The following is a 16,979-nucleotide window of genomic DNA, read 5'->3' as shown; positions in this document are numbered from 1 at the left end:
AGGGAGGTGCTAAGTGAGCGGGGTTGGGGGGGGGGGGGGGGGTCCCAACGAGCACCTGGGGAGCGAGTCGAAGGAGCAGCCCCCGGCTGATGCTTCTCTCGCTAAGGAGGAGACGAATGTCTGGTGGGGAACAGGATGGGAGACGGGACCTGTTTGCAGTACGATGTGTGTGTGTGTGTGTGTGTGTGTGTGTAAGAGCGCTGTTTGTAGATATTGGGGGTGATGTGTGTGTGTGTGTGTGTGTGTGTGTATTTACCCACATTCGCCCTCACCCTGGAGACACATTCAGCACTTCATTCGTTATGTCCAGCAGACAGCTTTCATCTGTGTACTCACACCTACATTCATTCGCACAAATGCACACAGTCAACTGTGAATAACCCACAAGCGTGTTACGCACAACTGCCACGCAGCCCTTCACACGTGAACGTGTGAAACGTGTCTCAGGTACGCTCAGGGTCACATGATTCATTCGCACAAGAACTGCATTCAAAGTAAACTAAAACAAATGTGAAAACAACACTTTATCTGCTGTGTGTAGTTTTTAATTTTTTGTACACAGAGTCTAAGCTAAAACTGAACGTTTATTACTGCCAAAGATGTTGATGAGGATATAAATCATTATTAGAAATGATTGACATTTGACAAGAGGAATGTGGAGGCGTAATGCTCACTGAAGCAGGGAACAGATAGTGACAGATGTCAACTCAGTAGCTTCGGTCTCTGTGTTGTCAGATTGGTTTCGTCTTAATAACTGATCACGGCAAAAAAATAATAAATAAATAAACAAATAAACAAACAGAACATGAGCACTTTCATGAAAGCAACTCCGCGCCCCAACGTGACAATGTAAAATAAGTGAACTGCAATCCAGCAAAACATGAAAAACGTATTGAGTCGTTAACTGTAGGTGACGTGGCCTTCTCTCCTTTTTCCTGCAAATCTCTAATTTAATATGAGAGACTAAATTAAATGATTTGAAAACTACAACACACCTTTTGTTCTGGGAAGAAAAGGACGGACTGTTCAGATGAAAAGTGAAATCATCCATTTGTGTTGTAATAAGGAACAGTCACTAAAGATTTATTATTATTTTTATTCCCATGAACTATGCTCTGTCACCAATGACAAGACACACGGAATAACATTTAAAGCTGTAACTACATCTCATTGCACACCCACAAGTCCACGCAAACGTGCACATTGTGATCTCACTGGTCGACGCAGCCCGTGCAGACAATGAAAGGCGCGGAAGAGGAGGTGGAAGGACGCAGGAGGGGACGCGACTCTCCTGTGAAAAAAATAAACATGCGAAAACAAGCACCGTGTGTGTGCGCTGCGGTCGGGTTTCGCTGCGGTGACGGCAAGGAGCATGAGGCCGAGGGCCCGTAATAGGATCCTGAGGAAAAAACTGTCAGGGGATGACACACACACACACACACACACACAACTCCTTTCAAAACTCTGTTGAGTCCTTTCTCGGAGTGTTCGTGGTAAATAATGCTAATTATGCACAAGCGGTTCAAAACAAGCCTAAACACCTGTTTGTGTGAGCGCTGCATGCGAGAAGACGGGACGATTGAGACACGGCCCGGCGTCCTGGGACCACTCATATGGGCAGGAAAACTTACACCGTCAACACAGTTCTGGGAATCCCCTGAACAAAAAGTACCCGACATGTGTACACGGTGTACCACAACGTGGTAGAGTAACACCCCCCCCCCCCCCCCCCCCCACCCCTCCCTAGAAATGTACACACTTTTGGACAGTGGCAGCTTCTGGGTTCAAGTATTATAAACGCTGGAAGTTTCCTTCCATTGCATTTATTACTTTGTGGGTTTAAAGGGGGGGAAAAAAGGGAAAAGAAGTTAGAGTTAGAGAGAAATGTCATCCGTGACATTAGGCAGCTGAGGAGGAAAGTCAAAATGTGACACGAATCCAAACACGGGGGCGGATGTAATATCGAGTATCGGCGCGGTGTGTGTGTGTGAAAAACACGAGAAACTTCACTGGGTTTCTCTTTCTGTTTCCCTCTCGCGCTCGTCTTCTCCGTCTCACCTGAGCTAAAAGGTCCTGGGAACAACACGCTTACTCCTGCGGTTGAGTGACAGCTCGCGGCCCCCGAGGCACCCGGCTCCGCCTCCAGGTGAGGTCTGAGCATCTCAAGTTTCCATCTTAACCCCCCCCTGCACCTCCCTTTCTCTCTCTCTCTCTCTCATGTTATTGCAATACACCTTAAGGGCTCACCTCACAACGCTGCACATATGCACATGAATGCATGAAGCTTTGCACGGAGAAAGAAATGTGCACAACCGATGCGCCTAAAACACGCGACGGCTCAAACACCGTCTGGCATGAAGAGACACATGCATTTTTGTGTGTATTTACAAAGTTTACACAAAGAAACACAAGCACGCATGCTGAAGTACAAGTGTGTGTGTGTGTGTGTGTGTGTGTGTGTGTGTGTGTGTGTGTGTGTGTGTGTGTGTGTGTGTGTGTGTGCGTACAGACCCTGAGGTAGTGGGGTTTATATTCCGGGGAGGCTTCCGTTCCCAGGTGAAAAAGCCATGACTCCACCAGTCAACCTGTCAATAAATCACAAGAATACGGCTGTAGTCACCGGTCCGGGTTCATTAAGAGTATAATGCAAATAAGCGTTGTTTATTAGGAGCACTGCTTGACCAGACAAAGGGAATCGATTGGTTTGGCTCAGCACTTAATCTGGCATGGTGACATCAGTCACCATCATGACGGGGAGACGGGGCGAAAATATTAGGTTGTGAAAAATATGTAAATTGAAACGGCCGCGCTTCGAGCCCTTCATTTCCTGCGGTATCTGGGTAAATATTATGAGCTCTACTGCAGAAAACCGGGCTCACTATCCACCATGACTCACACCAGCCAAACCTGGGCTCACTTTTACTCCACTTCCAACATATTTTATTAGAGAATTAGAGCCTTTACGCCTGTATGTGTGTGTGTGTGTGTGTGTGTGTGTGTGTGTTTCGGCGAGCCCCTGCTAACCTACTTCACTGGTTTAGCTTGACCAGAATGATTCATTTACATATATCTTCATTTTTCTGATGCGACTGTGGGTACGTAGGTACCTAAATGTGGGGGTGGTTCTGTGTCATCTGCCCCCCCCACCCCCCCCCCCCTCACGTTGACGCCACTTTCCTGATATTATGTTGCCGTTCGTGTGCATGTTTGTGCATGAAACACGTCCGTCCGTTTGGAATATTCAGTTACAACTTCTCGCTGTATTTTCTCTATTTCACACAAAGCTCGGCTTTCAGACTTCCCTTTCTGTCATTTACTCCACTGGGCCACAGATTTAAAACCAGTTGATATGGATCAAAAGCACTAAACAAACCTCAGAAGTGTGGAGGGGGTATTATTTAATTACCATTTATTTCAGGACCGTTACACTGTGTTGAACATAACTTTTTTGTTATTCCTTTTTATAATAATAGCAAAGTTGCCCATGTCCCATGCATGACGGTCACTATTCCTGAATGAGAGGGATAAGGGGCATCAGTGAAAGAACAATTGGTGACTCTCTCTCTGCAGGCCGGGGCGGATGATAGATGAGGAGGAGAAGGAACTCGCCACGTTACCTGCCAGCTGGCCAGACAGAAGCAGAGACTTCTGGGATAGATTTATGTGCAGTAGTGGGTCTGCATTTGGCCCCACGTCAGGACGGCCTCTTGCTAAAGTATTAATAATGATGGTTCCTGTGCGACTGTGTGTGTGTGTGTGTGTGTGTGCAGGATCCTGGCAGCCTTTTACACGTCTGGCTCGCCCTGCGTTAGCAATACCACACGAGCACACATACGCAAAAGAGCACTCGCAAAGACCAACACGCATGCATGCATTGCACACAGACACACACACACACACATCCCCTCCTCCTCATCATCATCATCATCCCCACTTGGCTGTGGACGAACTGACCGCGGGGCACAAAGAGGCCTCAGGAGACAGAGCGCGGTGATCAAAGCTGCTTCTCATTCATCACCCTCTTTGCTCCCCCCCCCCCCCCCCCCTCTGCACTCACCCATCATAAATACCCCTGGTGCGAGAAAATCTATTTCTCCCCACCCCCTTTCCCCCACCCCCCTGTCCTCACGCGCTGCACACTAAAATAGTCATTTTTCGCTGCCCGACTAAACGGCCCCTTTCATGTGGGTGGATGCTCTGCCAGGCTTCTGAGAGACGGGCACAGAGAGGCGTTCGTCTGGCGCTCACTGGACGGTTTGTGATTCTGACGGTACGGCGTTTGAAAAAAAAAAAAAAAAACACCACGTCCTAATTTCACAAACAGATATTGTGATTTTACAAGGCGAGAGATTGCTCGCTTGCTTTCAGCGGGGTCAGCCGCATTCAGAGCTCCCTCTCATCTTCGTCTCGTCGTCGAGGCCATGTTTTCCTCCTCTCCGCTTCCTGCTCTTACGTACCCGCCCTCCTGTGCATCATCACGTGGCGCCGTGTTCCGCTCTCTTTGAAGCCCGCCCAGAGATCCCGGCAGTAGCAGCCTGAGAACCGTCTCCGAGGCAGCTGGGAAACCGTTAGCAGCGGCTCACGGCCCCCCCGCTGTAATTACAGCCTGTTAGCTTTGGAAATGGTTCGTGAAACAACAGCCTCCTGCAACAAAGGGGACACGGTCCAAGACTTGATGAAAAAGGCTCAGATTCGGGCCGGGTTTTATGCAAATAGGTTTTTGAAGCCAGGTGAAGGTCCAGCAGCGATAAACACTTGCAAACACCGACTCACATCTAGTGTGTTATAACGGTAGACAAGTCTGACTCGCTTGTCATGGCTTGTGTGCAAAAAACACACACACACACACACACGCGTAACGCCCCTGTGAAATATTGTCAAAGAACATAAGAGTAAACCTGAGGAATGCAAGAGGGAACGGATCATTACGGACAAGCGTGCATGCGCACACACACACACACACACACACACACTAGTGGTTTTCCAGCGGGTAGAAATATCATTATACCGTTAACTGTACATTACAAATAGGCTGCCAACTGTCTCTGGAGTAGCACATGACTACCGTTGCCCACTGTGATTGGCTGCCCGGCGGAGCGGCAACAGTATCAGGTTAGCAATTGATTGGGTGACGTGTGGTGGAACAGATGGAGGAGAGAGGAAGTGTATCCCCAGGAAACCACACACAAACCATTGGGTTTTTCCACAGGCAGGTGAGGTGGACGTGGACACACACACACACACACACACACACACACACTAACAAGACAATTCCTGAACCTACACTCCCCCCCCCCCCTCTCTCTCTCTCTGTTCCTGGCTCTCTCTCCAGCCCTCACAGGCTATTTGGCTCGGCATAGATCTTCATTATGTTTAATTACCGTCTCATGTTTCACTGGAATGAATGCACATGTGAGTTACTTTGCGGGGCGTTCTTTTCCTTTCCAGATTCTAAAGTCATTTTTTATCTGCCCAAGAGGTGCAATATATCAATAAAAGACAAAAAGCAGAACTGACATACTTTTCCATTGCAAAAAAAGTATATTGGAAGTAAACTAAAAAAAAAAAAGACCAAGTTACACAAGATCCATGTTGTTGCTGGCTGACTGCATCAAACACGTCTGGTAATACTGAATACATGGCTTCTATGAACGAGAGATGTGTTGAGGGGAAAGCAAAAAAAAATACCACACAAAATGATATCTTTCATGTATTAGCGAGTGTAAGCGTCCATGTAGCTGCAAAGTAGCACATGATTAATAGACAACATGAATGCATGCGAGCCTGCAGAGTTCTGCCCAACACGTACCCGCAGCTTTTCAAAGGGGCAACGTGAGTTTATTAAGTGACTTTATTTCTGAGGCATTTTCCGTCATGAACACGAGGAATTCTGAGAACTCACTTTGACTGACAAGGGTCTTTTCGTAGGACACAAGCCGAATAGTAGGACAGTATTTTTTATTTTATATATATATTCTAAGACACGCCGGGTTTGGGTCCACTGCGGGAGGCAGAAGAGTTGCCAGAGAAGACGGCACGACTCTGAAAGTAAGTCTCATCTTGACTGGGTTACATTTCAATATTTAGTTGAAGGTAAAAAAAAAAAAAAAAAAAAAGAAAAAGAAAAAAGCTTTAAAAGAAAAGTCCATCTGCATGGCATCCCTCTCTGGGTTCATTTAACAACACTATTAAATTGTTCAATACTTCTCCACCATTACGCAGGAACCCAAAATGGGGAAAGAAAGTAAACAAAAGCAACTGGAAAAAGCCTGAGGAGCAAACAGCTAAACAAACTCTACGTGGAACATTCTAGTTCTCTCAGCTCAGTCACTATTAGGTAACTGAATTGGTTCTTTTGGATGAAACATGTCACTTCTCGACATAATATTTATTCTTGTAAGTAGCTTTTTTTTTTCTTCTTCTCTTCCTCGAAAAATACAAGCATTTAGAGTTATTTCATACCACCTGCTACGGGAAGGAGCTTCCCTCGGAGGCCGTCGGGTACCGAGGGATGAAACCCCCTCCGAGTCACACCTTGAGAGTAAACCTTCTACATTAAGATACCGCTTTAATCTCAAGGGCGCTGCGAGCTGTTTTTCGGTCCACCATTTGTGTGTGTGTGTGTGTGTCAACCACGGTGTTGAGTTCTGATTTTTTTTTTTACAAAAAAAAAAAAACATCTCACGAAACGCCTGCTGCTGTCGGCACGCCGAATACTGTTCACCAGATCACGCTGACGTCGTCCGACTGTTTGTACACAGCTGCAGCGGTTTGACGCCACACCACAAAAACGATTTGTTTCAAAGTACAAGACGATCACCTGAAGTTTGGGGTGATTGTGTTGTTAGAGGCAGGCTGCGAGGAACCTCGGTGACTCCTTAAAAGGTACGTCTGGGACCAGATGGTCTGCGGTACCATGGTGACCCAGCGAGGTGTCGATTCGGGCTCCCATGTCACCAGTCTAGTGAAGTTTAATAAAAAGCTACACTGCATTTGCTGAGTGGTGCCTGTTCTTTTGTGAATGGGAACGTGGAAATAGAAGTTAAATGTTAGTAAATAATGGTTTCCTTTCAGCTCAAATGTAATTGTGCCATACATTTGAAAGAAAAAAAACTGCACTGAAGGGTTTTACAAAAACAATTACAGAAGGTGTAAAAAAAAAGGCCACGATTTGCCATCAATTAGACCTCAGAGCCTTCCCAAAGAGTTTATTTCCTGTTACGGGTCCATTAAAAATACAGCGACTGGGAATTTACAAAAATCCCTTTCACTGACTTTATTATCTGTGCTCCTTAAAAGGTGCACCACGCCCCCCCTCAAGGTTTTTGCCTCCAGGTTAAAGCCACGTTCAGGAAGCCCTTCTCTGTAAGCCAAATCCACGTGTAATCTGTGTCAAGGAAATTGGTCCCGTGTGTGTGTGTGTGTGTGTGTGTGTGTTAACGCTTCTGACAGAACTATTAGGCCCAGCGCATTAATGGCTCACTGAAACACACGGCTAAACAAACAACCGCCACTGCTAGCTCACCCCGTCTCTGCCCCCAGGGGTCCGCGCCGCCATGTTGGCATCGGATACAGAACCGACAAAAAAAAAAGAAAAAAACTTACACGGTTTAAAAAGATCCTATTAAAGTAATGGTTTGTCCTAAAATGATTAGATCACATGTGATTGTGCTGAAAACGCAACACATCAAACCGAAATGATCATTTTCCATCCAACTCTCATAAAGGAGGAGAGAAAGAAAAGAAAAAAAAAAGCGACTTCCCTCTTAAGCTCCAGCTTCCCCCCCGTCACAAGGTTTCCGTGGTCTCAGACCAGGTTCCCTGTGGGCTGAATGATATGCTGATGAGGTAGGTTCATACACTATGTGTGTAAGCGAGGGAGGGGGGTCGCTGACCACTTAAGTGTTTGTGACTGTGTAAACCACGGGGGAGAGAGAGAGAGAGATTCCCGCCACATAGGTCGCGCATAAAGTCTTTGCCTATAGTAAACCCCCCCCCGCCCCCCAGAGGTGGCGTTCTAAACCCAAACATTCATCTGTCAATCACCGTAAGCCACCGAGCAACGGTCATGACCCGGGCACAGGAAGAGGCCCCGCTGTCCCTCAACGGGTCGTATCGTGCTTCTCTGGAGGGAGCCGTGTACATTTAACTCACTGCTCGGTAATGCAGTTGGGGGGGTCTGGGGGGGGGGGGGGGTCAACGTCAGTTGGGGACCTTTTTGCATCGGATCGCTATGACAACCTTCCATCCACTGCTGAAAATGATAGATGTGACACTCCAAACCCTCCTACTTTACATAATATTATTGGTGGAACCCTACGCTCATTGAAACAGCGTCTGAGTCGGACACGCTGATCTTCGGTTAAATAAGGAAGCATCCGAAAAGCCCCCCCCCCCCCCCCCCCCCCCCCCCCGAGCGTATGATGCAGATCAGGTGACGTGATGTAACTGACCTGCATGACATTGTTTTTTTTCCTCGGTTTCCGCCGTCAGTTTGATTTGATCCGTTCAGGCTGCAAACCCATTCCACACTTCCCCTAAATGTGTGTGAAGAAAATAATAAGACAAAAAAGAAAAAGTTGGATTTGGGGCGTCTGGGCTCACGTAGAAGGGTAGAAGAGCAGAGTCACACACCTTGATACTGTCTCGTGTGTAAAACTTTCTATAAGCACTCGGGTGATGCAAAATTAAAAAAAAAATGGAAAAGTTAATCAAAATATTAGTTCCTGCTTTCTGAGTGTGGAGGAAGGCGGAGGAACACCTGGCACCTACGGAAACATCTGCCAACTACCTCGTCCTCTGGTTCCCATTCCCCACCTTTCCACATCCAGGGAGATTTAATAGTGATTAAAACAAACACACGGCCTTCGTGAGCTGCATTGGTGAGGTGTGATCATCATCGCCCCCCCCCCCCCTCGGGAAAACATGCACTATTCCACCGTGCACGTTACGGCCTTCACATGTTTGAGCGTCTTTGCTTGGTTGGGATTACGGAGAACATCCTTCTCCCTGCACAAGGTGCCCTTCTTTTTTGTGTGGTGAAGAATGTGAAAGGTGGACGGAGGGAGTGTGAGAAAAGCAAAGGGCGGAGAGACATAAACGTGTACCAGTGTTTGTCTCTGAGCCAGAGAACAAAGCACACGGGCTGAAGAGAGTCTCTGTGTGTGTGTGTGTGTGTGTGTGTGTGTGTGTGGACGCGTCCTGGCACGTGTGAGGTGGTGTGTGGGCGTTCGAGAGGGGAAAGCTCATAAAACCCATGATCACACTGATGAGGTCACGGGGAGTGAAACCGGAGAAAGCCTTTCATTTCCTGTCCCATTCCATCCCTCTCGTTCCCACCTCCATTCATCCACCTCTCCTCCACCCCTTTCTGCCTCCGCCTCTTCGGGGTCTTTTTTTTCACCAGAGGCCGACGTCTTCCTTCGCTTTCTGGTTATCTGGGATTTTTTCCGGTGTCACCCACCACGGGAAAATTAGAAAGCTAGCGGCTTTTTGGAAGGTGACTGATGTTTGGCCGTCAGCTGATTTTCGCAATAAAGCGCTGCTCTTGTGCGCGCACATGTAGCGTCAGTGTACGTGTCGTATTATGTGCGTCGTACTTGGTTGTGTTGGTCTCCTTTAAAAAGTCCACCAACTGGGTCTTTGAATAACATTTATAAAGCCTTCATTTATTCATACGATTAATTATCTCTTTGTGTAAACAGTTGTAGCTGCTTTTTGTTTTCTTTTTCAGGTGAAGCTTGTGTTTCTAATCTCAAGAATCCACTACCAACAACGAGCATGGCCCATGTACGTCCTTACATAGTGTTACATATACTCTATGTAAGGAAAATAAAATTAAAAATGCTTCTATACTTGGTGTATAAACATTTGGCTGGTACTGTGCCTCAGACGCACAAAACACAATTATTCAAACAGATCACGCGTATGGAAGTAAATCTGTGCCATCGGGGGTTGAAATAAAAAGTTTATTGAATTTCTAGCACTGAATATTTATGCATTGAAATTATGTACCTGAATGTTTTTCAACATTAAAACACCGTAAAAAAATTCAACCTAAAAAAAAAAAATGTTGAAATATTCGAAATGGAGGCTACAATATTCAACCGCAAAAAATTCAACCTTGGCACATCAACATGTGGAGGCTACAATATTCAACCCAAATAAATTCAACCTTGGCACACCAACATCCGGGACACTAAGGAAGAGCAATCGATTCTAGATTCAAGATCAGGAGCGTGCGTCAAGCTAAAGGAGCGAGCACCCAAAACACCTTCGGCTTTGGATTGTAAACATGTCCAATAATAACGGGGCTTTAACTCTTCTTCATGTCATCAGTGTGGTTTGTGTCTGTAAGATTCCGTAATAGACAGCTGACATTTGTACATTAACAGACTGTGTTGGACATGAACTAAGCGGAAGTTAAACGAGAGCGTACAGCCGCTCACAATACGCCTCTTCTTCTAGTTTTGAATTCATTTAATGATGCTGAGATCCTTCGACAAGCTGTTAGGAGTGATTGGCGGAGTTTTGAAAACCAGGAACGCGCTTGAAGAGGCAGATGAGCCGCTGTATCGTAGTGGGGGGGGGCAGCGGCTTTAGCGGAGCGTGCAGACGCATAACCCCGACAGGACATGCAGGAATAACCGCAGTAGCGTCGGTGGAAGGATCCTTTTTCACAGCGGCACAAGCCGATCTCAGTTGGGTATTAATCGACATTCAAAGTCCACGTAACGTTAAATGAGTCTTCATGGCCATGGGTAAACTTTATTGAGGATCTGGCACAACACAGCGACCTGCAAGTAGCACAGAGTCTTACGTAAAGGGATGTACGTCTTAATGCGAGGCTTTAGAATTTATCTCAAAGGGATCCTGTATTTGCTCGTAAAGTCTGAAACGAGAACCCATTTTTCAGTGACGGTGTTACGTGCCTACTGGTTTTTGAACCTACTGGTTTGGCTACGGGTGCGTGTTTGTTTCCCCCCGGCAGGCAGGTGTTGTCTGCCTCCGTCAACTTGAGTCGTCACACATTTGCAAACATATTGTTCTGAAAATGTTCAAAAATGCATCCCATATCCATTGCAGCGATTACGATTGTATAAGTGAGCACTACGTCACTGCCACGTATGAAGAAATACATAAAAGAACATTTATTAAAAGTCCGCCACAACCGGGATTCGAACCGTGTCGCGCAAAATAACGTTGTGCAACAGAGCAGCTGTGCTACACACTCGGCCAACCGAGTCTAAGGGATTTTAGTTGATTTGTATATTTTAATAGAGTTGTATATCGTCAGTGGCAAGCAAACGTTTTGGTTTAGGGTGAACATTATATGTTCTTTTATGTATTTCTTCATACGTTGCCACACTGATGACATGAAGAAGAGTTAAAGCCCCGTTATTATTGGACATGTTTACAATCCAAAGCCGAAGGTGTTTTGGGTGCTCGCTCCTTTAGCTTGACGCACGCTCCTGATCTTGAATCTAGAATCGATTGCTCTACCTTAGTGTCCCGGATGTTGGTGTGCCAAGGTTGAATTTATTTGGGTTGAATATTGTATCCTCCGCATGTTGATGTGCCAAGGTTGAATTTTTTGCGGTTGAATATTGTAGCCTCCATTTCGAATATTTCAACATTTTTTTTTTTAGGTTGAATTTTTTTGCGGTGTTTTAATGTTGAAAAACATTCAGGTACATAATTTCAATGCATAAATATTCAGTGCTAGAAATTCAATCAACTTTTTATTTCAACCCCCGATGGCACAGATTTACTTCCATACACGCGGCTCTCTTCAATTTGACACATTTTGTTTTTATGGAGGGGGGGGTTGGGAGAAGAGGGCGCCCTGCGGGAGCACGTGGGGCCCTTTCACGACTTGTTCCGTGACAACAGATGGCTCGCCACCAATTTGAGCCCACTGCAGAACCCGTTATCACAGGCTCATTACTGGTCTGCGAGGAGGGGGGGGCAGCAGCAGCGGCTGGCTGCCAGGTTGATTGCCCGTCCCGTCTGTGCGCTCACGTTTGGCACGTGGGGGGGGGGGGGGGGGGGGGAGGTATTAAAGGCGGGAAAATCGTACGAAGCTGGAGAGACACAAAACAAACACAGGACGTCAAAATGACGCATGGGGTTAACGTCAAAGCAAAATAAGCCGCTTTGATTGGGGATTGGAACCTTTTTTGTGAAGTGCGCGAAGAGAGAACAGAATACAGTATGTGAAAGTGGGCTGTGTGTAGTTTGCTCAAATCAGCGCGGCGCAAACTGCCACTTCTGATTAACCTTGATCGAACTCCTCTTTGTGTTCCTGTCTCTAGAATATATTCCATTTGTGGCCCCCGGGGGGGGGGGGGGGGGCGGTGGTTGATTAGGTATTCGGCATTCAGTATAGAGTTCAGCGCAAGGGACCTCGGGCTCTCTCACAACCATATTTGATGTATTTTATTTTTTATTTATTCCAGTTTCATGAAAACAAACAAATTAGATAATGTGGACGGGGAGCCTGGGATTCATTTTGAAGCAGCTGATTAGCGTGCATTCGTGTGTGTGTGTGTGTCGTGGGATAATTGTGTCTGGGACCAGGACTAAAAAGCCTTTAGGCTTTACTGCAGTCTGGGAGATAGAACCCCCCCCCCTCCCACTCCTCATCTGGGCCCATCCCCTCCCTCCAACCCACTGGTTCTGTATTCTCACATTTTCCTGTTGTCTAAAGGGAAAAACTTGTTTTTCAACCCGGTGTCTTTCCTCTTTCCATCACTCGACAAATCCGCTCCTCTATTTCTCCCGGCTTCCTCTTCTCCCCGCTTCACGCCACCCTCCTCCTCCACCTCCTCCTCCTCCTCCTCCTCCTCCTCTCCGGTGGGAATCAAGATGCCGCTGCGGAATTTTCCACTTAGAGAAAATATACATCAAGTGAGTAAGGTACACAGGAAATATCTTTAATGTCAAAACCTCCTCTGCAGACGAAGCCGATGGAAATGTGTTTAAGATTACAAGTTCCTCAGTGTCCATAAACCCTGTAAACAAAGTCTGCTTTGAATAACAAAGATACAAAGTGTCTTTACAAACCGTTCAGAGCAGTACTAAACAAAGCATTTCTTCAAGAGTTGAAGTATGTAACCATTATATCAATACTAGTGAAGTATAAATAATAATGCTGGGTTCCCTCTTAATAACCTGTCCAATGTCCTCAGAGTATTTTGGACCGACCAGCAGACGGCAGCGTGTGAAGGAAGTCGATGGACAAAAAAAAGCCACATTTTTACCTTTGATCAGGGGTTTTGGGCTCAGTGTTTAATGCAAAGTAAAACTCATGTGCATAACCAGGAGGAGAACAAGTTCTACTCGAGAAGACTACTTCGGGCTAAAGAAGGTCTCCCAGCAATGAACGTAGCGGTCAGAAGTGCTGGATCTGAGCTCAGCGGACATGAAACAGCCAACAAGGAATCTTTCGATTTGAACATTTTTTGCTAAAAACCGGATGGTAAAATTTAAAGCCAACGCAAATAAATGCAATGAATGGTAGAATGTGTGTTGTTACAATACAAAGCGAAGTCTGTTAAAATGTCTTGTTTTCCGGCCTGCTTCTTGGTTTTAAAGAACCACATCAGCGCGGATGCTGTACGGACCACAAAATCAAAACACAGTGTACGGGTAAGATGGTCTCTATTGCAGGATCCTGATCAGGTCCAGCCCGATCCGTCCCCTCTGAGCGTCCACGTTCAGGACCCGGACCTCCACCCGCTCCCCGGGCCCCAGCGCCAGGCTGCGGCGGCGCTGGCTCGCCGGCAGCTTGTCCAGGGTGATGCTGCTCTTGTGGATGAGGCCGGGGCGGCCCACGCCGATGTCCACGAAGGCCCCGAACAGCGCCGTGTTGTCCACGCGGCCCGTCAGCACTGCGCCCACCCGCAGGTCACTCATCGACACGATGCCCCGCTTAAAGTCCGCTTGCCCGAAATCTGGGGATGGCAAACAGAAGGGGGGGGGGGCAGAAATGACAAACAGATATTACATTTCGAGCAGCCACCCAATGCTTCCACATGTCTCAGCCGCCCCCCCCCCCTCCCCTATCACGGGAGAGATCTCGCTTTCTGCAGCATTAACGCAAAACAAGGAAAAGCATCGCGCCCCAGGAAATAGTCCCGTCCAATTATCCGCCCCTCACCAGCACTGATTTCACGTGGTAGGCTCGGCCCATCTGTTTGTTCAGCTGAGCGCTGGCGAGGAGGACAAGCGCGGCGCGCTGCAACCCAATAGGGTCAACCCGGGAATGAACCTCGAAGCAGAGTTCCTTCCTCCAGAGAAGCTGGCCAGCACCAACTGGGTGTCCTTTGTTTTTTTTTTTATCTATCCACATGAAGATTAGCAACCTGATTATGAGGCACATTTTTGTATTTAACTCTCTGGAAATTAGAATATGGCCCAAATCAACAAATGATGTTGGTATTTAATGAATAAAGACTCAGGCTCAACTATTTATACTGTGTAGAAGATTCATCTAAAATGCAACTACTTTTCTTTCATAGTGTTGAGCATCAGCCAAAGGGACATTTATTGATATGATTTTGTGCACCTGAGCCCAACGCGTACGTGATAAAGGAGAAAGGCAGAAGTCTGTGTGTGTGTTTTGTTCTGCAGCAGAGTCTGCTGGAGCCATCACACCCTCTCAGAAACGTACTACTGGTGCCGGAGGAAGCCGCAGCGCTGTCAGATCCCATTAAGTCCTACTGCAGAGACATGCCTGTTATGATGAAGGCACAAGAAAAGGCAGTGTGTGCAGTAACCAGCAAACCAGTCAGAGAGCTGGACAAACACACGCTCAGCAGGGACCAATAAAAGGACATTCAGAAGGAAAGACGAGAGAAGTCAGTGTGACCGAGGTGCAGATAAATGCAGTCTGTTCGGTTTTATATGATTTAAAACAATGATAGTTTTGTGTTCAGTGACACTGGATTTAGCCAAAAACAAAACTAGTTCTAGCAGATGTAGCAGATGTGACCTCAGATCCATTTCGTGCCTTGTTCCTCTTATACCTTGAGATCAACTTGTTTCATGAAGCTCTCGCTGTTTATACTTTATGTTCATATCCCTTCTTTTTGATCTTTTCCCACTTAACTATTGACACTTTGTGGTTGCAATGCTTCTAATGTTTTTTCGACAAATATTTTGTTTATTCGTCTTTTGGTTGGTTGTCTGATCATTATATTTCAATTGTTTTATATTATCTGTCACTGTTTTGTATTCATTGGGATTTGGGTCCCCCTTTCGAAAACAAAAGGATTTTCATTCAAACACCATATTGTGTTAAACTTCACATGGCTCAATGTGCTGTATTTGTTTCCTTTAGACTCGTTTTTGTCACGTGCGTCCACGCCTCCGACTCTCTGCCCCGCATTCCGTCTCCTGCGTGAAGGACGGCCGGAGTCTTACTTTGTCGGATGTCGAACCCGGGGGGTTGCGTGAGGCCGTCTACGATGAGTTTGAGGGTCTCGGGTGTGCTGTCCAGCGTCTTGGCCAGTTCCTCCACGCCGCCGGCCCGCACCTTGCTCTCCACGCACTGCCGGAGGCCCGCACTCCCGATCTGGTCCGCAGTCCCGCCCACGAGCGCCAGAAACCTGGAGAGGAGTGACGTTTATTCAAAAAGAAAAAAAACAGCCAACATACAGCGTGTGAAGCTCTAACTTCAAAATACACCAGCGGCGCAGAAACTAACTGTATTTCGGTCTGTTTTGGGGCGAGCGGCACCTCCCTGAGAGACCTGGCCGTATGAGGGATGGAGTAACTGAGCGGGGGACAGGAAGGGATGGGAGGAGGAGGAGGAGGAGGAGGAGGAGGAGGAGGAGGAGGGGGGGGTGGGACGCGACGACAGACCGGCAAGAATGATTAGGGTAAAGAAACAAAAGCTGAGAAAAGCGCCGGAGGAGTTGTGTGGCGCTAAGAAGCTAAGCTAAGAACAGGTAAAGTGAGCGGGGGCTCGTGGGGGGGGTGATTTCTCCTCGGCAGCGCAGGGCTTTGTGTGTAAACTCTCTGCTCCTGAGGCACACACACAAGCACCAATACACATTTATTTTACCCCCCCCCCCCCCCCCCCCATTAAAATCAGGTAAACCCGCAGTGGGCTGTAAACACCCTGACACCTTGTCTCGTGAAACTGCCTCCACTTTGCTGCGCTCGGACTGTTTGTCCATCTGTTCCAGCGCCTGGAAAAATCTCCCTCCCTCCATCACTTTGCACTCCGGGCAGGAAGTCCCACCCCCAAAGCGTCTAGACGCTCAGTCAGGTCGCGCCGCTCAAAACCCACCGGGCCCAGAGGTCCGAATCACAACTAATTAGCGGGCCCCACATTCTACAACAGGCCCGAGTGACAAACCCGCCGTTGAGTGGCCACAGTAGCAAATAGATGTTGTGAAAAATGACTCCGCAGCTGTTCCCCCCCCCGCCCACGTGATGGACACGACAGGTGGACACGCAGATATGAGAGCATATGGACACGAAGCTGATTCATAAACAATGTTGTTCAGAAATGCTCATTTGGCAGAGACCGTGCGGATGTAACGCGACACGCCTTGTGTACCAACTATGTGTGAGACAGCTGGGGGGGGGGGGGTTGAGGCCCCTACCAGCCAAGTCACCGTCTGCGTTCAAAAAGTGGGAGACAAGAGGAATGAATCCTCCTTAGTGGTGAGGAAACATCCCCTTTGGACAGCAATGGAGGCTTCGTCGGCGTACAGGAAACACTGGGGTCCTGGTGAGAAGCAAACCGCACGGCCCCCTGTGGTTTGGGTCCAGCCGGAGACCTTCTGCTGCAGGTCCTCCTCGTCCTCCTCCTCCTCCTCCTCCTCCTCCTCCTCCCAATAATTCCTCTCGCTCTCCCTCGTGTTGACATTTTCTCTTAGTAAATCTGCAGCACTCACTAGAGTATCGAATGCAGCACGGGGGGGAAATATTTCCTCCCTGATGGAGTGTAACAAGCAGAAGTATAT

The 16,979-nt window shown here is 47.4% G+C and overlaps 1 protein-coding gene across 1 annotated transcript in view; it reads right to left on the bottom strand.

The window, feature by feature from the left end:
• Positions 1 to 12,914: 12,914 nt before the first annotated feature.
• srbd1 (S1 RNA binding domain 1) overlaps positions 12,915 to 16,979 on the bottom strand; it is a 34,079-nt gene continuing 30,014 nt past the window's right edge. Inside the window, exons 20-21 of the mRNA XM_037466260.2 lie at positions 15,427 to 15,611; positions 12,915 to 13,955 (exon numbers count right to left, since the gene is read on the bottom strand). Coding sequence (XP_037322157.2) covers positions 13,663 to 13,955; positions 15,427 to 15,611 — 478 coding nt within the window. The 3' untranslated portion in view covers positions 12,915 to 13,662. The remainder of the gene's footprint in view (positions 13,956 to 15,426; positions 15,612 to 16,979) is intronic.

The sequence above is a fragment of the Pungitius pungitius genome, chromosome 13 (assembly GCF_949316345.1).
Source record: "Pungitius pungitius chromosome 13, fPunPun2.1, whole genome shotgun sequence".
Lineage (NCBI taxonomy): Eukaryota > Metazoa > Chordata > Actinopteri > Perciformes > Gasterosteidae > Pungitius > Pungitius pungitius.
This window is presented reverse-complemented; position numbering and strand designations above follow the sequence as displayed.